This window comes from Prionailurus bengalensis, chromosome A2 (assembly GCF_016509475.1).
Source record: "Prionailurus bengalensis isolate Pbe53 chromosome A2, Fcat_Pben_1.1_paternal_pri, whole genome shotgun sequence".
Lineage (NCBI taxonomy): Eukaryota > Metazoa > Chordata > Mammalia > Carnivora > Felidae > Prionailurus > Prionailurus bengalensis.
Genome location: NC_057348.1, coordinates 97301547 through 97328935, shown reverse-complemented (window position 1 = coordinate 97328935; position 27389 = coordinate 97301547). Strand labels below are relative to the sequence as shown.

At 36.3% G+C, this 27389-nt stretch overlaps 1 protein-coding gene across 15 annotated transcripts in view; it reads left to right on the top strand.

Annotated features, from left to right (window-relative positions):
- The window catches only part of SGCE (sarcoglycan epsilon), a 70210-nt gene extending 43251 nt beyond the window's left edge, over window positions 1-26959 (top strand). For 3 of the 15 annotated variants that reach the window (XM_043588888.1, XM_043588885.1, XM_043588893.1), the window contains 7 exons: window positions 8642-8804; window positions 11603-11814; window positions 12750-12776; window positions 13513-13701; window positions 23763-23806; window positions 24689-24723; window positions 26673-26959. In XM_043588888.1, coding sequence (XP_043444823.1) covers window positions 8642-8804; window positions 11603-11814; window positions 12750-12776; window positions 13513-13701; window positions 23763-23806; window positions 24689-24723; window positions 26673-26723 — 721 coding nt within the window. In that variant the 3' untranslated portion in view covers window positions 26724-26959. Of the gene's footprint in view, window positions 1-8641; window positions 8805-11602; window positions 11815-12749; window positions 12777-13075; window positions 13150-13512; window positions 13706-23762; window positions 23807-24688; window positions 24724-26672 lie in introns of those variants that run through there. The other 12 variants (XM_043588892.1, XM_043588895.1, XM_043588887.1 and 9 more) reach the window with 6 other exon arrangements.
- Window positions 26960-27389: the final 430 nt, after the last annotated feature.

Below are 27389 nucleotides of genomic sequence, written 5' to 3'. Positions count from 1 at the left end.
ACCTGCTAGAGGGAGGCATGTGCTGTCAGATATTTGAGAGAGTCAGTCCCATGGCATTTATTTGGACCCTGTTGTCTCAGATCCCTTCCCAACTTGAAATGCTTTCCATGAGTTTTAATTTAATGTTAAGCCATAACCTTTACAAAGTATTCATATGATAAGTCTTTTAAAATAGCATTTCTATAAATTGTATGCAATGCCAACTCTACTACTCCAGTGTCCCTATATGAACACCAGTGAAACAAGATCATACTTGAGTATCATTCCAGAAGAAAAAATTGTCCCTGGAATGATTTTGCGTATCTTCTTTAGTTGTTATATAATGCCTTGGTAACACAAATAATTTTTTACCCTGTTGCCTGAAACTTAGAAATAAATCCTATGCTTGACTAACTCCTCTCTTGTACCGTTCTTCCTTTTTGCTGATGTAAGAATCATAATTCTTAATTTACCTAATAAACTTTTTGCCTCCATACTTTCTTTTGAAAGTAACCTGGGCTATAAATCCCTTTTAAAAGTGAAATTTTGAAAAGTTCAAGAAGTAAGGTCAGTATAGCAAAAGAATTCCATCCCTTTCTTTTTTTTAAAACTTGTTTTACATTTATTTAGTTTTTGAGAGAAAGAGAGAGAAAGGGAGCATGAGTGGAGGAGGGGCAGAGAGCGAGGGAGACACAGAATCTGAAACAGGCTCCAGGCTCTGAGCTGTCAGCACAGAGACCGATGCGGGGCTCGAGGTCACAGACCGAGAATTCGTGACCTGAGCTGAAGTCAGATGCTTTACCAACTGAGACACCTGGGCGTCCCAGTCCCTTTCTGTTTTAAGATTTTATTTAAAGATGTAGTCATATACTTCTGAAGTATTAATTGAGCACCTGATAAATGAGTTCTGCTTAATATTTAGTAGCAAAAGTCTCAGACTGTTAAACATACACACAAATGATATCTCCATGAAACTTTTTCCTATTACTCATGGCAGCCACAATCTGCTAATGGCAAGTTTTTCCATATTTGATAGATGGAGTCAGATAAACAGCAGATGAATAAAAGTTCTCCGCAGTAGACCCATCAGAGGAAACCCACTGCCCTTCTGCAGCCCCAAGTGCTGTTAAATGTCAATCACCAAGAACCCCCTCTGCAGCATCCTGGCTCCTCATCCTTCCTGATGTACATTTGTGCACCTCTCGAGGCTCACTGACAGCTTTCAAACTTCTCCTAACTCTAGCAGAAAACAATTACAAAGATTTACTTCAAAGTAAATAAGCTCCTGCGAAGGAAGGCTGAGCCTCCTGAAAAGATTTTCTTTCCCTTGCCAGACCCATAACCCCGGGCAACTGTGCTGGCTCTGGGTGTGGTCTTGCTGCTGCTTTTGCTCCTGATAGGGAGCCAGAGGCTAAGGACTCGTGGGTGCATTTAGCCTGGGATAAAGCTCGTGGAAAGAGGAGTGGGTTCATATTTCATTCTAGGCATGGCATAGCTGCCAGCCCGGGGTGAGTGATGTGGTGTAAATGGCGGCTATGAAGGGAATGATGGGGTGTGAGGATTAAAGAATATACTCACTTTTCATAAGAGATTGTCAAACCCACCACTATTTCCTCTGGTTACCAAAGCATGTGGATCTAGCCTCAATCAGCAACAGAGAATCCTAGTTTATTCGTTAGACAATCTCACAAAATACTCCCTCTAATTAATTGTTTGCTTTCTGCCCTATGAAGGCCTCAGTGAGAAGTTACACTTGGGGAAGAGAATGTAAGTCAGTGGCTGCCAAATACTGCTCTGATGCAAGGTCATGATCCTGGGCCAGTCTGTAGTGCTCTGCTGACTTTGTCCCCGTGTTTTCTGATTTATGAGATTGTCCTGTATTCTTAAGTAACGTGCCTCCTACATTTTTGGTGCAAACATTCTTTTGTGGAATGATGCTGATAACCTGATGGGAAATTCTAAAATAGAGCCTTAGTAATGTAAAAATTGGAAGTCCATATAAATCTATTTTTGTAAGTATAAGTCAGTATAGCTATATGCCTAAAGTCTGTTCGGGGTGCCTGGGTGTCTCGGTTGGTTAAGCGTTTGACTTTGGCTCAGTCCGTGAGTTCGAGCCCCGCATCAGGCTCTGGAGTGCCTGGAGCATGCTTCGGATTCTGCGTCTCCTTCTCTCTCTCTGCCCCTCCTCACTCACACACTGTCTGTCTCTCTCTCTCAAAAATAAATAAACATTAAGTATTTTTTTGAGTCTATTCTACGTTCCACATATAGATTCATTTTTTCTTTTGTAGTTAAACACTTACTAAGTATTTGTATTCAGGAATACTATATTAATCTTTAATGTACAGTGATTTTTAAAAAATCTACGCTCACAATCTAGTAGGGACCAGGTGAGTAATCAGATAATTAGAAAACAGTGTCATACACACCACTGCTGAGATATTCACAGAGAGTGTATCTCCTTCACTTCAGCTCCATGCCTGGAAAGGGTTCATAGAGGAGGGGGAAGCATGATCGCAGTTTAAAATACAAATTAACCTGCCCCCAAAAGTAGCAAAGAGGGATTCTAGATAGAGGGGTCAGCTTGAGCAAAAGCCTTTAGGTAAGAGAAACCCTGGTGGATTTGGCAACCTATTTCAAATGGATTTGGGGGACAGGGATCCAGAAGTGGTAGTTTCCAAGGAGGCAAAACCCAGACTGGATAAAGCCCTGTATACCAAGAAAAATTGTTTCTGTTTTATCCTGAAGCATTAGGGACATTTGCAAAATATAACACATGGTGAAGAGTGGTAGAGTAGACTGAACCCGAATGCCTCCCTTCGGCACGCAGGAAAGTCTCCCCCCAACACACAGAACTAGAAGGGTCTGACCCTTCAGTGTGTGCCAGTTCCCTCTTCTGATGATTTATTCTTTCTCCAAAGGAGAGGAGCAAGTGAACAGTAGAACAGAGTCTGGAAGTGCCCTTTAGTGTATTTCTTATTCTGTATTACATCTTTTATTTAGTTTAACTTACCCTTTATTGTTCATCTTATTTATTGATTGGTTGGTTGCAGATATGCACAGAACAAAGATATAGTGTGGGGGACAGAGGCAGGAATCATAGTGCATTTTCTTTTAAGAGCTCAAGTTCCCAGGCAACATGTAACATGTGGACACATTCTTCCCTAAACTGTCTTTTATTTCCTGTATACACAAAATAAAGAATAAGGCACATTCGTTTCTTGGACAAATAGGTAAAGTATGCATTCATTGGATCCATTTAGCTAACAGAAATCTGGCTGAAAAAGGCAGAGTTTGGGCTTAATTTTTTTTTTTTTTACCTGTTACTTGGTTTAAAACATTGTATGTGTAAAGGCACAGTGAATATGTTCTACCTCAAGGGAAACTGAGTTGTTCAAACTGGAAGAAAAGATTCCTTTAGAAGGAACAAATTCCTTCTGTGTAAATCAATTCTCAAGATTCTGAGGTTTTGGTAACCTTGCTTGAGAGCCTTATACTTGACAATATGTTACCATCTCAGCTGTTTACACATTTTAAAGCTTGAAAACACGTGACTGAGGTCATAAAGGTGTAATGATCTTTTTTTGTTTCACTTCGTAAAAATTTTGTTTCTGCATATCAAAAAGTGAGCCGAAAGGAAAACAGATTATGAAAAATGTAATTTTAGCATGTATAGCATAGAGTTATTATCCATGGCCTTATACTAAATTTTTTTTTGTAAAAAGCCAACATGTTGAAGCTTATAGGCTCTGCAAAGGAAACAATAAATACACATTTTCTGGACCTGCAAGGCAAATCTAATATCTCCTTCTCTCAAGCATGACATTTGTAGTCTGTTTGCATTTTATTTATTAACTTATTTATTTTTCCACTATTGATATTTAATCGACATGTAACACTGTACAGGTTTAAGGTGTACAGCATTAATGATTTGATGTATGTATATATTGCAAAACGATTACCATAATAAATTTAGTTAACATCCGTCACCTCACTTAGTAACAAGTTTTTTTTCTTGTGATGAGAAAGAACTCATAAGATCTACTCTCTTAGCAACTTTTAAATAAGCAGTTGCCTGTGTTTTAAAACTGGTATAATGCTTTTTATTCATTCATTTGTTCTGCAAAGAGGCTCCCTGAGGACAGTGAGAAAGACTGGGTTCAAGGAGAATCGTTAAGGGGCTGTTGCTCCACGGTCTGTGGAAAGTGATGGTGATCAGAAGGAGGGTTGTAACAGTGAGATGGAACAAAGTGGACAGGTGTATGGGAGAGTTCTTTCAGGGTAAATGTCAGAGACTGATGATGGATTGAATATGTGGAAAGAAGGACAGGAGTCAAAGATGATGGTGCTTGAGCATCTGGCCATGCCAATCATCGAGAGAGAAGAAGATGGAAAAGGAGGAACAGGTGGAGGTGGGGTGGGGTGACGATGAGCTCAGTTCGGAACATATTAAGTCTGTGAAGCTTATGGATCATCCAAGTAGAGATGAAAGTAATTTGGCAGTATGTGTCAACTGTCATAAAAATGTTTCTACTTCTAGGCATCTCTTTTAAGATAGTAACATTAAAGAATATGCACAGAGATAGTCTTTGCAATATTATTTATAAAATCAAAACTTTGGAAGCAACTTACATGTCCGACTCTGAAATAATTGTTGAATAAATCATGTGCTTAAAAAAATATATTGCCATAAATCTATAATTATAAAGCCTGTACAATGTGGAAAATGGTTATGATGCATTAAGGAAAAAAAGCAGGGTGCAAAATTATATTTTAGAGATGATTGCAGTTAGGTTAAAATGTATGCATTTGAAAAATACTCTGCAAGGTACATTGGAAAATGAAAATAGTTATCTTGGTAATATAAATTAATTCTGTTTTTTTTATCCTAGTTTTTATGTAATGTTTTTATATTGCTTTTATAATTTGAGGGAAAAACATTTCAAAGCACCGAAAACTTATGCCCATTTATGTTATCTTGGATTAGTTTAAACTCTTACCAATTATAAATGCAAATCAATGTCATGTTAAAGCAAGTTAACAGTTATAAAAACACTCATTTTATTTCTGTATTTATAAGTACATTTCATAATTATTAAGGAGAAATAAGATCTTGGCCTTAACTAAGCAGTTAGTAAGGGAATAGAAATTGGCTTTTTATAAGCTTAAAAGTAAGAACTTGTTTTAAATAGAATATATTTATAATTACTGATCATCTCAATACTCCACAGTGGTTTCTTCTACCTACTTTTGTACAGAATTTTTGATTTTTATTTTCATCTGTAATTTTAGCCCATTATATACTATTTGTCTCCCAAAGGCACCATGGTTTTTAAAAAATGTTCCTTCAAGTGAATCTTAAGTCCAAATATAAATTTGACACAAAGAGCAACCAAATGAGTTTGTATAATCAAATTCTGGGGCACAGTTGTCAACTCAGGGTGTGAGTTCGTACTTCCATTGACACAGCTTTGAATTTTTGTGCTGCACTTTCATTTAATTTCATTCCTAAAAATAACAGCTTTTTTGAGACGTAATTCACACACTGGGCAACTCACCTATTTAAAACATACAACTCAGGGCCACTGGGTAGTTCAGTCGGTTAAGCATCCACCTCTTGATTTTGGCTCAGGTCATGACTTCACGGTTCACAAGTTTGAGCTCCACATCAGGCTCTGCTCTGACAGCACAGAGCCTGCTTCACATTCTCTTCCTCTCTCTCTCTCTCTCTCTCTCTCTCTCTGTCCTCCCTCACTTGTACTCTCTCTTTCTCAAAATACATAAACATTTAAAAATAAAACCTATAACTCAATGGATTTTAGCTTATTCACAAAGTTGTATAATCATTACCACAATCAATTTTAGAACATTTTCATCATCGTAACACCTTCCTTCCAGACCCATTGGCAACCACTTACTACCACCACCAGCCCCAGCCCTGGGCAACCGCTATTTACTTGATATCTTTAGAACTTTTCCTATTGTGGACATTTCATATGAATGGGATCATGTAATATGTGGTCTTTCGTGACTGGCTTCTTTCACTTATCCACAATATTGTGTTCAGGATTCATCCATGTTGTAGCCTGTAACAGTACTTTGTTTCTTTTTATGGTTGAGTAATATTCTATTGTATGAATATTCCACCTTTTATCCATTCATCAATGAGCATTTGGATTGTTCCTCTTGACTACTGTGAATAACGTTGCTATGAACATTCGTGTGCAAATGTTTGTTACAAGAGATCTATTTTCGTTTCTCTTAGGGTATATACTTAGGAGTGGAATTTCTGGATCATATGGTAACTCTGTATTCAACCTTTTGAGGAACTTCAAGACTATTTTTCAGAGTGGTTGCACTATTTTACATTACCACCAGCAGAGTGGGAGAGTTCAAATTTCTCCACATCCTTACCAGCACTTATTATCTGTGTTTTTATTAGAGCCATCCTAATGGATGTGAAGCATTATCTTATTGTGCTTTTGATTTCTATTTTGCTGAGGACTAATGATGTTGGGCATCTTTTCATACACTTATTGGACATTTGTATACTTCTTTGGAGAAATGTCTATTCAGATCCCTTGCCATTTTTGTTTTTATTTTAAAAAATATTTACTTCTTTTGAGAGAGAGAGAGAGAGCATGAGTGGGGGAGAAGGGCAGGGAGAGAGAGAAGAGAGAGAATCCCTAGCAGGCTCTGCACTGTCAGCATGGAGCCTAACATGGGACTTGTTCCCACGATTGTGAGATCATGACCTAAGCCAAAATCAAGAATCTGATTTTTTTTAAATTTTTAAAAATGTTTTATTTATCTTTAAGATGGACAGAGCATGAGTGGGGATGAGGCAGAGAGAGAGGGAGACACAGAATCCAAAGCAGACTTCAGGCTCCAAGCTGTCAGCACAGAGCCCGATGCAGGGCTCGAACTCACGAACCATGAGATCATGACCTGAGCCAAAGTCTGATGCTCAACTGACTGAGCCACCCCGGTGCCCCAAGAGTCCGATGTTTATCCAGCTGAGCCATTCAGGCATCCCAGCTCCCTTGCCATTTTTAAATTGGATTATATGTCTTTTTGTTATTGAGTTGTAAGAGTCCTTTATATATTGTAGATACAATTCCCTTATTAGATATATGATTTACAAATACGTTCTCTCATTTCATGGGTTGCCTTTTCACTTTCTTGATGGGGACCTTTGAAGCACGCAATTTTTAATTTTGATGAAGTCCAAATTATCTGATTTTTTTCTGTTATTACTTTTGGTGTCGTATCTAAGAAACCACTGCCTAATCCAAGGTCATAAAAATGTATGACTTTTTCTTCTCAGAGTTTAATAGTTTTAGCTCTAACATTTAAGTCTCTGATCTGTTTTGAGTTTATTTTTTATATCATATGAGGAAAGGGTCCAACTTTATTCTTTTGTATGTGGATACCCTGTTGTACCAGTACCATTTGCTATGAAGACTATTCTTTCCTCCATTGAATTATCTTGGCACTTGTGACAAAAATCAGTTTACTAAATGTAAGAGTTTATTCTGGAACTCTGAATTTTATTCCATTGATCTACATGTCTGTCCTTATGCTAGATTACTATTGCTGATTGTTTTGATTACTGTTGGTTTGTAGTAAATTTTAAAATTGGTAATTGTGAGTCTTCCAACTTTGTTATTTTCTTTTAAGAATTTTTTATTTATTTATTTAGGCTCCTTGAATTTCCAGTATAAATTTTAGGGTTAGCTTGTCAATTTCTGCAAAGGGCTGGAATTTTGATGGGTTTATTTCATTTTATAAGTAGCTACAGCATTAGCATTAGCATTAGAAAAGGAAGTATTTATTTAGAGTAATTTCCTGGTTTTCTCTCTTCTTTTGAAAGACCTATGAGATGCCCTTTTCTCAAGCAGCTTCAAGATTATTTAAATGCTCTTAACACTATCCTCTCTCTCTCTCTGTGTCTCTCTTTGTGTGTGTCTCTCTTTGTGTGTGTGAAACTCTTATTGACCAATTAAGTAGAGTTTTTCCCCCTAATTGCTAAGATATGCACCAAGAAAATAAAGTTTGCTTGCTGAATTTGTGCTTATCAAATCATAGCTTTCTCTTAGATTGACTTCTTGGATAAAAGAGTATAATAAGAAACTTAACAGTAGGGGTCTATGCAATAGGAAAGCTGACAGAATTCTTGGGTAGAATAGCTACATGTCCACACCTCCAGAGATGTAATGTCAGAGTCTTATTAAAATGAAATTGAGTGAGATTTATTACTAACAATTATTTATTATTTTAGCAATAGTGTTATTTTTAAATAATTTAAGAATAATTTTTAAATGTAAATAATCTATCAAACAGTAATCATAAGGTGACAGACACATGCTTACTTGGAATTAAAATAAATAGGATGAAAAAAAAATTTTTTTTTTTAGAAATTAACACAGAATCAAGAGAGTATCTGGAACACCAAGGCACTCAGTAAATATTGGTTGAATAAAGGAAAGAATGGAAGGCAGCCCCTACATGAATCACTGTTTTTAAAGCCCAGGCCCCTACCTTAGGGATGATTCTAGATAATCCCTCAATTCAAAAGGATAAATCCTGCTTTCAGCGTAGATTGTTTTTCAGTGTTTCCAATTTTCTCAAAGGATAACCTGAGAGTTTCACATTTTTGCAGCGTTTATGTCATGGTTGGTGCCGATGTACCATTTTCTTCTTGTTTACGAGAAGTTGAAAATCCACAGAATCAATTGAGATGCAGTCAAGAAATGGAGCCTGTGATAACATGTGATAAAAAGTTTCGTACCCAATTTTACATTGACTGGTGCAAAATTTCATTGGTGAGTTTTTATTTTATCTCATTTTTGCAAATGTAATTATAAGTGATGTGCCTGGAGATAACATTTGACTGAAACCTGAATGGCTTTTGGGAACAAATCCTAGGTTTACTTTGTTAACACAATTCACTTCCCTCTACTTTAAGGATTTGGCAAGCTCGTTGACAGTGTATCCATTTAGGGAAGAGTATCTCCACTTTTGTCCTCAGTCTGCCGTTGATTAGTTGGGGCTACATTAGCTTGGCAGGTGGTCCCAATGATCCCCCTGGACATCCAGGTGGCTGCTAAGTCGGAATAAATATGGAGTGTGTGTGACATATGAAGAAAGTCTCAAATATGCTGCCACTACCCACTTTGGAAGGAGAGACTATAGCACAATAATAAATCTGAAAATAAACCAATATTGTGCTATGAGTCAGTGTCCTAGAAATTCAAATTGTAGGGAGAGTTCAAGGAATAAGAAATAATTCCAAGTGTGCAAAATTAGAATCTTACCCACAACCCCACAAATATTAAATATCTCTTTTTAAATTACCTTTTAATTAGCATTCTAAAAGACTAAAGAAAATGTAGGTAAGGTTTCCTCTACACTTGATATGTATAATATTTTATATAAAACTTGTATTTTTTTATCTTGCTTTCTGGAAGATAGGTAAGTTGTTTTACTTCTTTAGTGACCTTTAGATTTAACTTCTGTCAACTCTTGATGATTGGTGGTGAGTGAAGTCGATCTAAGTTTAAAGTTGACATTTGAACAAAGTTATTGACACATAAACACAACTGTCACTTCATGTCTTAGAGAACCAACTGCAGGCAACTTGCCCGGATCCAGTAAGGGAGAACATAGTATTCACATTGTAGCACTTAGCACCTGTGGCCCTTGGCCCTAGACTCCTCTTTGTATGTGGCTGTGTCTGAGGAAAATAAGTTTCTTTCTTTATCTTTTTAAGTCAAGTAAAATTATGAAGATTCTGTGGTTTATGTGTATTATAGGTAAACGTTGAATTTGCAGAGCAAGGGTGCCAGAGACGAAGAGGCCACAATCATAACTTGAGGGGGTACCTGTAATCAAAGTCCGTGGATGGCAGGCCCCAGCAGTGCCATTTTACTTGTGGTCCTGCTGTAAATGGTTTCTGCTTAGGAATATTATCTAATTTCTAAAGGTTTAAAGATGACTTAGGCTTTGAAGATTTTAGTTTCTGTGGTAAGACTTTATATATGGCAATATTGGGATTTTCATTTTTTATTCTACATGCATTTATTTATATGTCACATCTCATCCCAGAAGATTTCGGGAGGCTTAAATGTAATAATGTAACAATAAATATAATAAATAAGATATCAAAGAAATGGAAGATCAGGACCTGAACTTTATTAAAAAAAATAAGCTTAAGGTCAAGTTTGACAACAAGCTTCCTACACTGGAGATTGAAAGAGGAAATTCATCAGTTACTTAGTTCACTCCTTTTTTTTTTTTTTAATTTTTTTTTAACGTTTATTTATTTTTGAGACAGAGAGAGACAGAGCATGAACGGGGGAGGGTCAGAGAGAGGGAGACACAGAATCCTAAACAGGCTCCAGGCTCTGAGCTGTCAGCACAGAGCCCCACGCAGGGCTTGAACTCACTGACCGCGAGATCATGACCTGAGCCAAAGTCGGCCGCTTAACCGACTGAGCCACCCAGGTGCCCCAGTTCACTCCTTCTTAAAGGAGGCAGACCATCAATTCTTTGGCAAAAAAAAAAAAGTTTTTCTAGCACTGTGTTCTTCACAAAGTTGTTCAAGTGTTTTGTTTTGTTTTGTTTTGTTTTGAGAGGATGCTGAGAAAAGCCACAAATCATTCTCCCCAGCATTTTGGGGGGAGGGGGAAGGGCGAGGGGAGCAAATGTAATGACCAAGTTCACATGACTATTTTTAGAGTCCTGTAACAATTAAATGCAACTCCGTGAAAGCGGTTCAGTTAATGTGGAGGTAAATTAATATAGTGCAAATGTGCTTTTTTTGATTCTGGGATAGAATGTAGTAAAACTGTAGCATTAAATGAGTGACATGTGCCTTCGGCTATCTTTCCTAAAAGTTACTTCTGTCTGCTAGATGGCAGAAAGAAAGATCAAGATTGTAGTCACTTAGAAATTGTCTCTCATTTTGTCTTTTCTCTTTCATTAACCTTAGAAACCACACACACACCCCTGTTATCAGCTAGTTCATGGTTTGTTGGCATCTGCACTAGAGGTTTGTCACTAGGAGACAAGAAATGTACACAGTAGTGGGAACATACTTTGTTTTGGGGGAGGGAAACTAGGAAAGAACATCTGCATACACACATAGCTTTATTACTTAGGGATTCCCGTACATATGTCTATATGTTGTGGAAAGGACATAAAAACTAGGCCAACATAAACCCTTTGTTCCTTTTTTTAAGTGATGATTTTTGAGAGAGACCGCGTGAGTGGGGGAGGGGCAGAGAGAGCAGGAGACACAGAATCCGAGGCAGGCTCCAGGCTCTGAGCTGTCAGCTCGGAGCCCGACATGGGGCTTGAATTCGCTAACTGTGACCTCATGACCTGAGCTAAAGTCAAAGGCTTAACCGACTGAGCCACCCAGGCGCCCCAACCCTTAATTATTTTTGCTCATTACTTCTTCCTAGCTGCCATAAACAACTGCAAGTTCAAGATGATAAAGGAATTGGAAGAAATTGCTTTTGAGAAATGTGTCAAAGAATGTTTTGATATGTCTAGATCTTCAACTCTTGTCATGTTTGTAGCTATTAATTTGATGTGTAATTGTCTTCTTTTATATCAGGTTGATAAAACAAAGCAAGTGTCCACCTATCAGGAGGTGATTCGAGGAGAGGGGATTTTACCTGATGGTGGAGAGTACAAACCCCCTTCTGATTCTTTGAAAAGCAGAGACTATTACACGGATTTCCTAATTACACTGGCTGTGCCCTCGGCAGTAGCACTGGTCCTTTTTCTAATACTTGCTTATATCATGTGCTGCCGACGGGAAGGAGTGTGAGTACTTTAAAGCACTAATACAAAATTATAGAGCCTACTAGGTTAACAACACATAAGATTCCATTAAAAGCCAAGTTTCATTTGGTTCATAAAACACTTTATAAATTAATTGAGATTGTGTTCAAGTCAAACTACAGTACTTTATTCCTTTAAAATGAATTAAAATAGTTTGAGTCTAGTAAATCAAATTAGGGGATATAATTACTTTATTCAACAATCATTAAGGCTAGATGTAAATTCATGCTGGCAAAACAGTCCCAAGAATAATTGAGGCTACTTCTTTTGGTTATATAAGCCATTTTGTGCAGAGACTGTGGGATCTACTGATATGGTGATTGCACTTTAAATAAATAGTCTGAGTTCGATCGGAAGTGATGGTCAGAATTCTTCTTGAAATTGTTCTGCTGTCAAACGGGTGGCACAATCTAAATGTTTAAGAAAATATGTATCTATACATATAAACCTAGGAGTAAATTCATGAAAATAAGAGTATAATTTGAGTAATGAGTGTTCACTTCATGAACAGTTAGCACTTTCAGGACATCTATGTCAATTAAAAGAATCTCCTGAGATTATCTAGACGTCAGGGTAACAAAGCAAAGGATAAAAAATTAATGAAGCAGCAAGTAACAAATTCTTCCATTTTTTACATGTAGCCTGATTTCATTATGTCATAGAATTTATTTCCAAGAGCTTGATTCTTAATCTCCATTTTTTTTTTTCATTTTTCTGTGTGTTTCTCATCAGTATTCCATCTCTGTATGTGTACTCATCTAAGTAATGTCATCAACCTGGTGGCAAATGCTTCCTGGTTGCATTTAATAGTAACAATGTCAGCATTTCCACATCATGCAAGATCCCATGAACATATAGTCTTAATGTTCCAAATATCAATGCTATTATTTAATTCATAAATTTTGTTTTGTTTCTAGGGAAAAGAGAAACATGCAAACACCAGAGTAAGTGTCTTCTTTCCTGTTATTTTCTTTATCATTTCTTTCACTTCTCAGTTGCTCATCATGCTCCATACATGTGTGTCATGCTTTTATTTTTTCATTTGTCATCGTTCACGGTTTATTTCATGAATGTGAAAGCTGCTTTCTAAATAGAGATATTTAGGAGGGGTAGAAACTAAAAAATAAAAAGGGTTTGAAAACTAAGACGACATAAGTAAAAATTAAACCTAAAATTTCAGATTCAGAATATTAACTTGCCATTTATATTATGTGATTTCCCAACCTGCATTTCTATAAACCAGATAACAGATGAAAAGGCCCTTCATACACGTTTTCCTGAATCTACAGTAATAACCTACCATAAAATGAAACTTCTGTGAGTATTTATAAATGCCCCATCAGAAGCAACAATATAAAAGCTATGGTAGTCTAATCTTAATCGTAGAAATTAAATAGAGCACTAGCTTGTTACTTAGGGCTGTGATATTAACAAAATGCTTTATAGCTTAGTTTAATGAAAGACACATTTATTTAAAAATTGGTTTGCAACTTTCTGCGTTGCTGTGTTAAAAGTATGTGAAATGTACCTCTTTCAGAGATAACTTGTAGAATGCCCAAAAGTGCAATAATGCCTTGTTTTAAAAAGACGAAAAAAATTCTTAACGTTTTTCAAATTTGAAGACCCATTGGGCTAATATGTGATTTTAAACAGATGTTGTTTTATTTCTTTTTGATCTAGCATCCAGCTGGTCCATCATAGTGCTATTCAGAAATCTACCAAAGAACTTCGTGACATGTCCAAGAATAGAGAGATAGCATGGCCCCTGTCAACACTCCCTGTGTTCCACCCTGTGACTGGGGAAATCATACCCCCTCTGCACACGGACAGTTATGAGAGCACCAATATGCCTCTGATGCAAACACAGCAGTAAGTATCCGCTTGGTAGTATAATTATTAGTATGCATGAATATATCTACTTAATTTCTATAAAGACCAGAACTTTTCGCTTTGCATTTGTTTGTTTGTAACTCTAAGAGAAAATACCAATAGGACATTGATGGTATAGATACTGACCCCACTGTGCTGACCCAAATATAAAGAATTACTTTCAGGAAATGCACTTTTCTTCTTCACTAATTGAAAGAAGATGACATCCACCTTAATAGTTAAGAAACTGACACTGCTAACAGACCAATCATGTTTGCTCAAAGATGAGTTAATTGTGAAAAGAGAAGCATATCCTAAAACATAACAAATTATTTTTTAGAGCTATTATTAGAATTATTGGGTTCTGTTAACCTATTTTTTTAAGTTTATTTATTTATTTTTGGAGAGAGAGAGTGCAAGCAGGAGAGGGGAAAGAGAGAGAGGGAGAGAGAGAATCTCAAGCAAGTTCCATGCTGTCAGTGCCAACGTGGGGCTCAAACTCACAAACGTGAGATAGTGACCTGAGCCGAAATCAAGAGTCGGATGCTTAACTGAGCCACACAGTCATCTCGTTAACCCATTTTTTAATGTTATTACCAGAGATCTATTTAATCTAATTTTTTGTGCCTCAGGGTAAAAAGTTTTTACGTTGTTTCTTATGATATGTTTCTTTTATATACTCATATATAAAAATGAGTAGTTCCAATTTTGACTATAAGCATAATTTATTAGTGCCAACCTTTGTAGTACTGGAAGGACTATGATTAGAAAGCCTGGAAGAAACCTTTGTAAAGGGTACCTTTGGGGACAAGGGGTTAATTAAGGAAATTTCCCAGTTGCTCTTTGAGAACCCACCTTATATGCCTAGAAGATCAATTTTGATATAAGGGGATGGTAGGTAAAATTGTAATTTATTTTTAACAACATGGGGTTCCCCTGTAAATTCAGTTTCCCAAGGAAGTCACAAGTTTGCTTTTGAGATCCTCCTCTTCTTCACTTTACTTTTGTGAATATAATATGATGGATATAGAGAAAAATCTACCTCCCTCTCCCCACATAAACCTTAGTGTATGATCAACAGGTAATACTGATTAAAGATTTCTCTGGGAACCATACTGGGTACAGTTTCCCATTGCAAGTGCTTTTTTTGTAATCATGTAAAATGTATGTGGTAATTTGAAAATTAAACGGTAATTAATAAGAGTAATTTAGATAGATTTGATGAATTTGTCCAAAATACTTCAGAAATCTAAAAGTATTGTATTTTCCTGAACTGCTCTAACATTATCTACTTAGTGGTGAATAGGCTAAGGTATGTGTTTATGTGTGCATGTGTGTGTGTACAGTAATTGATTCAAGTCTGATAGACAATGGAGAAACTTGCATACATTTAAAATTTTTGAGTTTTGGAAATATTAATATTTTGTCAGGGATGTGAATATTAAAGTCTCAAAAAATTTAGTTGTACTGAATGGAAGGGATAGATTTCTATGTTCTCTGATGGTTGGTTCATGGGTCATCCTAAAACCCACTTTACCAGGATTAGATACTGATGGGAAAAATGAGTATAATTTCAAGAGTATTATAATAGCTCACAATGTAAGCAATCTTTCTTGCTTTTTTTAGATGAAGATTATGAACAGACTTATCATTCATTTCCAAATGGAAAGAATTTTTAAAAGTCTTTAAGGCTACCATTTTGTATTTTCTTTACCTAAGAGTGCCAGTGAAATCTGGGTATATATTCTTCAAATGTTGATATATAATCTCAAAAAAATGAAATGGTCAAATATACTTGAGAAACAGTCCTTTTGTTTGTTTGTTTGTTTTAAAACCATAAGATTTTTCAGAGGCCTTGAGTATATTGATATGCTTTATGAATCCATGAAAAAAGGTCAGACATAACTCTTCAAAGACCACATGTTCCTAGTGATAAAAATAACAATGCTATCACATTTTAAAAAAGAAATATTTGTTATAATGAGTAGGGGAACTTAAATATGTTTGCAAGTCAGCAAAACTATTGCTAGTGAAGTTTAAGGGAAAGAAAAAGGCTGTGTCATTTGTTAGAGACACTTCCTGACCATATATATTGAGACTAAGAATAGCTCCTTAAAAATTATTTTGATTTTCTGTGGTTAGGATTTTGCAATGTTGCTACTAATATACAAAAACAATAAAATTTCTGTCTAGTTTACAACCAAATACATCTTCCCAGTCCTTCCGTAACCCCATTGACTATCATTATGTTGATCCGATCTATTTGCAAATGCAATAGGTTATTTTCTTGAACTTGCGACAGTTTGGCCATATACGTATTTTTAAGTCCAGAAAACTTTCACATTATTCAGATTTCTGCTAATGGAAAAACTCCATTAACTAGCACTTCTATATAAATAGGGTACATAGATAATTGATGATGTTCACAATGATTATTCTGAGGCACTGCGAGATCATCAAGTACGTCTGACTCATCAGAGGAAAATTAAATTACATTTGGTGTAGTTTCAGTGTTGAGTGTATATTATCTTTCTTTTATTCTTGGAAATGGATAATATGTGCACTGTCTCTATGGTAACTGCCTATAAGCCAGAATATGTGATTAACCTCATTTTCCAACCATGCCAGATAATAGGGAATTCATTGTATCAGGTTCGTCACAGCTGTCCTTTACGCAAATTCAGCTTTTACTCCTTACCTTAAAAAGCATGTTTTTCAAGTTTTATTTCAGCACCAAGTACATATATACATAAATAGTTTGGTCATTTGGATTGAACTGAATTCTCAACATTAAAATGAGATATTACATTAGATGAGGTATTACAGTACTTGATAACCAAGTCCAAAGCTTGGATAATGCTCCCTGGTATTTATTAATTAACCCTTCCTAAAAGGGCATGTGTTTCATCTTCACGTATTCATACTAACTTTACTGATTTTATCATTCATAAATAATTTGGCTAGCGACAGGATTTCATGTTGATTCGTCAGGCTTGACACCGGAAATATTCAGGCATAAGGAAATGGCTGAAAGTTTATGTTGGCTTCTGAGTAAGACTTGAGAACATTCCAAATTTTTCTTCAGAGCTGCACGGAAATTTGCTTGGGTCTCTTAAACAAGTCAGTCCAGGATCTAGAGAACCTTATAACAGTGTGAGGTAAAGAGAACTCCTAACAGTTGTATGATGAGGGGCTGTCCCAGTAACATGTCAGTAACATAGTAATATTTTCTTCTTGGTACAGTGCTTTGCAGGACTCTAGACTGACACCGTTCATTAGTAAAAAAATGTTTAATCATTTTCAATTGATGAAATTGGAACATGGATAAGAGACAACACTGAATTAGGTCAAAACTGAAATTAGATTATTTACCTATCTTGATTTTAAGGCAAAGATAATGTAGTCATTGACCTCAGAGGGATCTCTCATCCAGATAACAGGCAAAGTGATTGAACAAGTAGTGGAAAGGAGACCTGGACAGGGACCAGAAGATGGAGTACATGCTCAGGAAGGACGATTTCATTTTGCACAGCGTTCCTTCTACATTTCAGGTTACAGAGACAATATAAACAGGCTGTTAAAATGATCACATGGGGGGCGCCTGGGTGGCGCAGTCGGTTAAGCGTCCGACTTCAGCCAGGTCACGATCTCGCGGTCCGTGAGTTCGAGCCCCGCATCAGGCTCTGGGCTGATGGCTCAGAGCCTGGAGCCTGTTTCCGATTCTGTGTCTCCCTCTCTCTCTGCCCCTCCCCCGTTCATGCTCTGTCTCTCTCTGTCCCAAAAATAAATAAACGTTGGAAAAAAAAATTAAAAAAAAAAAAAAATGATCACATGGTATGGAAATGCCAGGGCAATTTAGTTTTGTCTTTGCTAATATATTTATTAATTAATGTTTTATTTTGGAATGATTTTCGAGGTTCAGAAAAGGTGCAAAGACAATATAGTTTCCAGAGACCCCTCACCCAGTTTCTCCCATTGTATATTTGTCACAGCTAAGAAACCAACATTGACTATTAAGCAGACTTCAGATTTTTTTTTTTAATAATTTGAGATTTCACTAGTTTTTCCTTTAATGTCCTTCTGTTCCAGGATTCTGTTGAGGACACAATAATTGGCATGTCTCTTTAGTCTCCTCTGATCAGAGCAGTTTTTTAGACCTTCCTCTTTTCCCATGACCTTGATGGTCTTGAAGAACACTAGCCACATATTCTGAAGAATGTTCCTCATCCCCTAATACAGTCAGCCTTTCTGCATCTGTATTTATCTTTGCAGTGGAGTGAATACATGTTACCATTAATAGTAAGAAAAACTTTTCTCTCTGCAGGCTGTCCCCTTACTTACTTATTACCATTCATTGCTGGAGATTGCATTATAAAGTAGTTCTTTATTTTTAATTTTAATTTTAATTTTTTTTTATTAGAGAGAGAGAGCAGGGTAGAAGGGCAGAAGGAGAGAGAATCTTAAGCAAGCTCCATGGTCAGTGTGGAACCTGATGCAGGGCTTGATCCCATGGCCCTGTGATCATGACCTGATTTGAAATCAAGAGTCAGTCAACTGACTGAGCCACGTAGCTGCCCCTATAAAGTAATTCTTAAAAGTAAATGTTGCTTTGCCCAAAGAATCGTTGTGATTAAGGGGTATGTTTTTGACCAAAGACTTAATATATTAAGAATAAAAATATATTACAGGTTGATGTACCTCAAAAACAAACCTTTGTAATGATTTAAATGAGGAAAATCAAATTCCAAGTCATAGAATTTTAGGTCCTAGAAGGGATGTTGAGAGATAGTCCAGCCTGGTTGTTTCCCAGCCACATTGCAGATCACATTAACCTGTGGAGCTTTTGCAATGCAGATCCCAGGGCCCTACTTCTGTGGATTTGGAATCTGGTGGAGCTGTAAGTTAGGTGGAGGAGGAAAAAGCATTGACAATTCCCAATTAAAATACTTAAAAGGGCTAGGCTTTAGAATTTGGGAACACCAGCTTGGGGTGGTGTTTGGGGGTGGAGGTGGGGAAGGGGCTATTATTCATAGTCCTTCTCCTAGAGTTTTAAAAGGGGAGCAGTTTCTCCTGATTCCCCACTAAGAGGTGATGTACAAAAGAAAAATGTGAAAGGGGGCAGTTCAGGTGCCTGATATAGTGTTGGGACTGTTTGTGGGTTTCTGTTTATCAGCTGCTATCCTTTTCACACCTCCTTCTGCTGCCTGAGGAAATGGTGTAGAGAAGTGAGAAATGAGTACTGATTAGTACTGACTGGGACAGAGAAATGCTGAACCTTGAAAAACTAAAAAACACTGGGAAATTGTCATTTTGCAATTTTATAGGAGGCATTTGCTGGGGAATTTCAGACATTCAGTTTTCTAAAAAAGGATTTATTCTAAAATTTATAATGTAGTACATGTTTTTCTAGGGGGTAGATCTGCCTCCTTATTAATCCTTTTCTCATCCCAACACAATATCAATGGACTTTTCCTGAGTGGGAGGCATCCTCATAAGAGATTTTATGTAATGAATAATAGGGAAAAGTATCCAGACATTTTCTAGAAAGGTTTTAATTGTCTATATGAAATTTTCCTTATTCATTATACTAAACACAATGCCTAATGCAGAGTAATCGGGTCTCCCTCAAAACAGGAGGTAGGTAGTGCTTAATCTTCTATAGATTAATGAATAGAAATCTAGAATTCAGTCTTCTAATGAGAGATATAGTAACTAATCATTTTAATTTTTATCTAAAGTATTTTTCTGTTTGTCTTCCCTTTGGTAATAATGAGAAGTAGCGATGGTAAAATTTCATGAATAAAAAATTAGGTTTCAATGAAAGTTAGTATCAGTTGAAGAGAATGTATTAGGGTACCAAGATAATGGTTTCCTGTTGACAAGAAGTATCAAGCAGCCAGGGATATTTCAGAGCCATTGACTTTTTTTTGTTTTAATTCAGCAATGGATGCAATATCTGTGATGAATTTTGGTTCTGTAGGTTTGTACTGCTTCAGTTTAAAGCTGTGGTGGGCTTGGTAGGCTTGCTTTTGGCTTTGTACAAGCAAGGGAAACTAACTAAAAGAAATAAGTGAATTTCTCCTTTCTCATTTATGTTCCATATATATTCTACATTGATTTATTTAAAATTAGGTTTTGAAATTAAAAATTATAGTGACGTTTCTCTGTGTCCTTCCTTTCTTCCTTAATCCATCCAAATGGCCTGGTTCCTTAGTAAAAGCAGGTGAGGGGTCCAAATCAGCATTTTTGTTAGAAAAAAATTATAGAAAATTCAAGGGTTGAGCAACATCAATTTTGCTGAAATAATTGGGAAATTCCAAAAATATATTACTATTATTAAATATGTTACTTACTGCTAAATAGCTCCATACTAATTCAAAAGAGAAGTATTTTGTATTCTACATAGCCAAACTAATGTCATTTATTTTCAATTCTGGCACAGATTCTGTGGCTTAATGAAAATCACTTAACCTTTCTTTGCTTCTGAGTCTTCAAGCAAGTAGGAATATAATGGGTTGATAATCATCAACCTTACTCATGTAATTACTCTACAGGATATCCAAGAATGTCAGATTACCTTAAAATGGTTGTACAAATAATAAATAATTGTGTACTCCCCTCAATCACTTATTTATTAGTTTGCAAGTTATTACCTTTGCTTCCTTAAAGAATAAAGTTTGTGCAATGGCTAATTTACATAATTTTCCATTTAAATGCATGTAATTAATGGTAGCAACATTAGAAAATAATTAATGCTAATAATTTAGAGAAATACAGTTTTCTTAAATCTTTTTTCTACGTAATGCAGTTTACACATAATAATCTTTCAGTTGGTCCATTAATAACGTAATTATTCTAAATAGTTTTATGACTTTACAGAGGTCCTTCTTTGAAGGATGATTGGGCTTCTATTTGAAGTCAACCACACTTTCCTGTATAATTGCCTTTAGCAGTCTGCTTTCACCAAAGATGGAATGCTTCCGTTTTCTCGATGCCTGGTCTGCTTGACTTAGCTGAGTTACTCCAGCATTTCTCCTGTATACCTGAAGCAATGCTCTTAGGAGGGACCTCCTTTCAACTCTTCAATGTAATTCACACTTCAAGTATGCCCACCCTGGATATGTTAACACCCTGACACTCACAGGCTCACATGCAATCACAGGTTTGGGCACCCACAAAAGCAGAGCCAGGTGTGCACAACCCTGGAGATTCTGGGCAGGTTGTATCTTCACTGATTTCTTGTTGAGCACCTTTTTGCACATATAAGCACTTTTATGTAACTCATCTGTGTTTCAGTTGAAGTTGCAAGTAGTGCATGTCCGTTGTTCACACTTAACCAAGTGGGGCGTGCGCCACAGGTAATGTTAAATCTCTAAACCAAAGTAGCACAACCGTTTTCTCACAGATCTACTTTCTGTGTGGCACTTTCTCAACCGTTTCTCCTCAAACCTAGACAAGCCCATTAGTACTTAAAAAGTTTAGCAGTATAGACGAAGAGGAAAAGAATCAGAGGCTAGAGAAGAAACAACAGGGTGGAGATTGACTTTGATCAGTGGTTTTCAAACTGTGTTCCACAGAAGGGTAAATTGGAGCCAGGCCAGTAGGATGACTCCTACTGGCCAGTAGGAGCAAGGGGGTTCCAACTGCTTTAGCCAAATACTGATTTTGAATTGGGGGTATCCTTGATTTAGGGATTTTGAAAGGCTTTTCTTGTCCTCTGCAGTATTTTTGTTTTGTCAAAATGTATTGATTTAATCCATTAATAAGCTTGGTAGAGCTAGAGGTGGTGAGAAATGAAGAAGTGTGTGTGTGTGTGTGTGTGTGTGTATGAGGTGTGTGTGTGTAAGGTATGGTGTAATAGCTTCTATTGTAGAATAGGTAAGCCCAAATTAGTTGTTCCTGATAAGTTAAAACAAAATTTCTATCCCCCTCCCAAATGCCCATGAAATTGCAGATGTTTGTTTTCCATCTTTAAATCTATAACTTATTTTTTCTGTGATTTATAGATTAATCTTTTGATACTTTAGAGATGAAGACCACTATAAATATATCATGTGAAATACTGAAAGAATAAACAAACAAACGAAATATTCCCGGAGACCACACAAGGATAAGTAGGGCTGATAGGTAATAGCAAAAAAAAAAAAAGAATATAATTATTGGGATGAATTATTAAGTAGCTTCCTCGAATTGAATTAGAATTGATTTTGTTAACAATGTATTTAAAATGGAACTGAAAATTAAAAAAGAAATTACTTGAGGTCATTAACATTTCTATAGATTAATTTAAGAGTTTAAACAGTATTTAACTAGCATATACAACTTTCCACTTTAGATTGTTGTATTTGGAACATAATATTTCCCTGGCTGAAATGATTCAGATCAATGGTTTTCAAACTCTGTTTCTTGGAGGTTTCTTAGAAATGCCTTAGGGGCCAGCATGTGGGGCAAAGGAAACAAAGCAGGCGGGATTCCTGGCTCCCTTGTTTCAACCCAGGCAACCTCACATTTATCTCTTTTGTACGTCAAGAGTTCTGCTTAGGATTTCAATTAAAAGGAATTCTATTGCTGAAGAGAAACAAAAAAACTCTGAAAACCCCTGGCATGGATCAAGCCCTACTCCTAGCAAGGGGCTGACTCCTAGAATCTCTTCCACACAGAATCTAAATTGTACATTTTTGCAAACAAATTTGAATATCAATGTTTGAAACTAAGTATGTATGAACGTTAATGAACACATGTGTATGATGTGAATCTTTCTGGGTGTCTTCACTTTTGCCCATACCCATTAAAAAATTATTTATCTCATGCTTACTGTTGAGGATGCTAAACAAAATAAGGGATTCTTACTGTTAAGGCACTTTGGGGCAAATAAACATTATGTGATGAGAAACACAATGACAATGCAGCATGTGTGTAAATCCATGCTCAGTGGTAATGGGAAGGGAATGCTTAGAGAGTAAGGAGGCATAGAAGAAGTGGTACTCGAGATATTTTTTAATTAAAAAATAATAAGTTAAAAAATTTTAATTAGCATTCCTTGTGGGATATTTTTAAATTATAAGAGTAATTCGTTTCCATTGTAACAAATTTTAAGTTGAGTTTGCAAGGACAAATGGGAGTTTGTTGGGTACAAGAGATGGGAATGGCCATGGTGTGATGGTGGTTCTATTTCAAGCAGTCAGGGGCTGCTCCATGTAGGGACAAGATATACTGATGGTCTTTTGGGCCACACTAAGGAACTTGAAACTTAATTTGCATGTAGGTGTAAGGAAATCATGAAATGTGTGTTGTTTGAATGACGTAACCAGATTTGTGTCTTAGAATGTGCACAGCGGATTATGAGGGAGCAAGAATAAGACTAAGGAGATAGTTCAGCCCAGTTGTAAAGATCAAGTGAGAAATGGTGATGGCTTCAACCAGGTTAGCAACACAGGTGGGGAAGAAGAGGACGGATTCAAAGGAGATTGAGGAGAATCATCAAGGGTTCCCAAGATTGGGATGTGGGGACTGAAGGAGAAGGAAGGGTTGATGATGACTTCTACATCTTCACTAGTGCAGTTGGGTGGATGGCCAGTGTCATTCCCTGGGACAGAGATACGAGAGCACAGATTTGGCACAGTGAATGAAGATGGATATGTATGTTGTTCTGTGTGAGTGTGTATGTATGTTCTAGACCTGGATCTGAAAGTGTACAGGTTACAAGCACAAGCCTGGAATCCCTGTGTTCACATCTTTATCCACCACTTCTTAGCTCTGTAGCCTTGGACTTCTAAAGCCTGTTTCCTCATCTCTAAGTTGGAGAAAATAATACCCACCTCCTAGGGTTGTTGTGAGGTAGAATGTAGCATTTAGTAGGAACTTTATGAATGTTACCAAATATTATTATTTATTTTCCTCAGACCTCAGGTTCCTCATCCGTAAACTCATGAGGGTGTGCTGGGTTAGATGATTTCTGGGGCCCTTTTTAACTATAACGTTTTTCATTCTAGTATGTCTGCTGTCTGTTTACAAGTGTATAGACAAACACAGTTTTACTCAAAAATGTCAATCATTTCTAGGAACTTGCCACATCAGACTCAGATTCCCCAACAGCAGACTACAGGTAAGTACTAAAAGTAATAATGTCATGATGTTTATGTATGAGGCTAACAGATTAAAAGAGAATTATAGTACTATATAATTTATGAAGCTTTAGCCTCACCAAGTAAGGCAAAACAGTTGTGTCATTCCTTAATCAGAGTTTGAACCTCAGAATAATAGCTGAGATTATTGCATAGATTGGCATCGGAGTGATAAACACTGGGTAAATGATCTTAGAGCAAAAGCATCCATGGAGGTCCTGTCTAATTAAGGAAGACTGAATAAAATCCCCTTCCTTCAGTGAAGCTCCCTATTCTTCCCCTTGGTATGAAAGATTCTTAGCTTGGATGCATCCAGGATTTGTCTCAGTAAGTGAGCAGCTTGAAACTGACTCTTACAAAAGGAAACCATTGTGACTAATCATTGAGGCTTCAGGGGGGATAAATGAGAAATGGTTGGCCTGGTTTTAATGCCACTTTAAAAAGCTGTTATAACATGACCAGTGACAACAAGATGGCAGACGATTCTCCCTTGACTATTCTATTTCCCTAAGACTTGCTTTCTTTAAGTTTATTTCTTTCAAGTGTCCCTAAAAAATTTCCACAGCCAATTATTTCATTCATCTCAGCACTGAGTAGATAACTTATTCATGATTGTCTTCTAATTAGTGGTTGATTCCTAGTTCTAATTGCCAGGCAACCAGTCATGCCTTTTGTAGCTCTTTTGGAGAAGCAAGAGAAGTTTTAAAAATGTAAGTTGGATGTGGAATTCTGAGTATGCATAGTGTTATTATGGTAGGGAAGCTATTAAGTAAGTCTCTTAAAAACTTTAGGCACGTATAGAAATTTATTGGATGTTTTTCTTCAAAAATTATTTTCTCTATTACTGCTTTCGGGAATTTAAGGAGATTTTCGTTTGACAACTTTTCAAAGATTTGAGGCAAGTATAATAAAGTTGTTCATTAGATTTTAATTACGAGATAATGTTTATCAGAATTTTCTCCCACCATTTTGACCACTTGTTTTAATTAAATGCTAACATGTCTCAACAAAGATGTTCAATATATTGATGTGGTGGTGCTACTGTGTAAGCATTCAGGAGATTGATGAAGGAACAAACTTGGTTATAAATATGCGTTACCTAAAGAGCAAAGCAAAAAATGAATCCCTATTAACACTAATTGCATGGCCTTTTTTTTTTTTAAGAAAAAAACTTGTAAGGGACTGTTTCTACATTTTCCTCATTAAATTCTTAAACTTCTAACTCCTCTAAGATGTCTTTCCTCTGATTCTTCATTATTTAATGCAGGGAGTGAGTAGAAGGGAGACTGTTTCTAGTAGAACAGTAAATAATTTATCTGTATATTTTAAAAACCCAGGTAAATTTTACTTATTCCTCCATTAGAGAAAATAAGGAAACCTAAGTAGATGATATTAGAGAGAGAGATTTGATAGTTGTATAGATTTTTAGCAAGTAGTCTTGTTAGTATGCTATATTTTAGTAACAGGCAGTATTTCCAACTACAGGGACAATTTGTGTCTGAGCAAATGGGATAAAAGCCAAAGAATTTCCCTAGGGGAATTTTAGGCTGTTCAACCCAATTTTCTAGATTTTTTTCTAAAATAGATTTTGGGGAGCATGCATTTTGCTTGAGTCAAGGAAGCTTTGATCTCTTTTTTAGTTAATACTCTAGCCTATTACCTTCTTGTTTTCTTATATTTTTCTGTAATTTGGAGCACATTATTGACTAAAGTGCACTATCTCCTCTTGGTTGTTTTCTTCTTGTCATTGCTGTTTTCAGTGAGTCCCCAAAGTATCTAAGTGCTAAAGGGAGAGAGACCACCCTAGCATTTTTTATAATTATGATGGATGGTTGTGTTTCCGCCTCTACTAAATGCATGATCAAATAGAGTTATGCCTCCCAGAGAGAGGAGCTAAATGGGCAGCTTACATTCCTTATTCCCATTCTGTTCATTTGAATGAGAAAATAGTTTGTTTCTCAATTTCTGAGTTATTCTGCTCTGTATGTACATCCATGGATTTAGTGCTATTTATGTATTTTCATGGGTTCAACAGCTTTTCTGTCACTCCTTCCTGCTTATCCTGGTACCACAAAGAGGCAGCCACATTTGTGATTATTATTATTGTGTAGTAATAATCTGCCATTTCCAAGTATCTCAAAGCATGAAGTGAGGTCATAGTTTTCTTTATGAATATAATTTAAGCACAGGGTTTGTTTGTCTCTTGGATACTGGGTAATTTTATCTGTAGCTTCTTACATGGAATTTGTTAGGGAGGAGTATATTTTGAAGTTTGTTTTATTTAGTTGTGTGTGTGCTTCTTCTTTTTTTTTTTTTTTTTTTTTTTTTAATGATCACCAAAAGTTTCAGAAATGAACTAGCTGCTGGTGTTGTAATCCTGGACTTAAGCACTAGCTGGGATAATAGAGCAGTTACAAGCTGACAATAGCATTGCCTTTTGGAGGAGGCCCAAGCCATTAGGTTTGATGCCCCTTTAGGTTTTCTCATTTTCTTTGCCCTTCCAGCCCACACAATATTTTCTAAAAAGTCACGATTAAAAGGTACAGTCATACATCCCGCAGTCAACCTCATTCTTTTTGTTTATTGTGGGAGGAATTTTCAGACCATACCTTTTGAGAAGTACAAACCATTATAGTTTGGGCCCAAGAAAGAAAGGATTAATTTAGAATTTTTCCTTTAAAAAAAAAAAAAGAAAAGAAAAACCTAGGGCAGAGATATAATGCAACATAATTATTTTAGATTATGTTAAGAAGATAGAAAATTACTCCTGCTCATAATATGTTTTGCTCGAAATCTAAAAGGGTCCATGCCCTAACTCGTGCCTATGCTCATTCTTACACTTTGCAGGTAAATGGTATCCCTGAAGAAAGAAAACTAACTGAAGCAATGAATTTGTAATCAGACAATATAGCAGTTCTATCTTATTTCTTCTCTTTCCCAATAATGCATGAGCTTTTCTGGCATATGGTGTGCATGTCGACAGTATTAAGTATGTACCAAATAACACAATATAACTTTCATTTTACTAATGTATTTTTTTTGTACTTAAAGCATTTTTGACAATTTGTAAAACATTGATGACTTTATATTTGTTACAATAAAAAGTTACCTTTAAAATAAATATTATTAATGAAGCTTAATGTCTGGTGAAATTTATTTCAGAAAATACTCGATTGCCTCCTGTATAGTTGGCATCTTCTGTTGCTTGGAAGAGGTTCAATGTTTGTATCCTTGTGGCAAGATTTAATCTGTTCTTTTAGATACTACTTCTTGAAGTGCTTTAAGGTAGACCTGGTTTTATGGATTATGGATCTGATGATACCTCGTTTATGAAGGATGGTCCAGGCTGCATAATTACCTGTTTCCATAATCATATATTTGGTTTTGGAAGCAAGCTGGGAGCTGTTACTCAAAAGAGATAGTTACCTGCTCTTGGTGACATGAATTAGCTCCAAAACCCCGAGCCCCCACTGTGATAACACTACTTTCAAGGCTTTCCTCATACCATGGTGGTCTGCTTCATGTGTTGGACACTATTGGATCAATGTGGTTATCCGACTACCT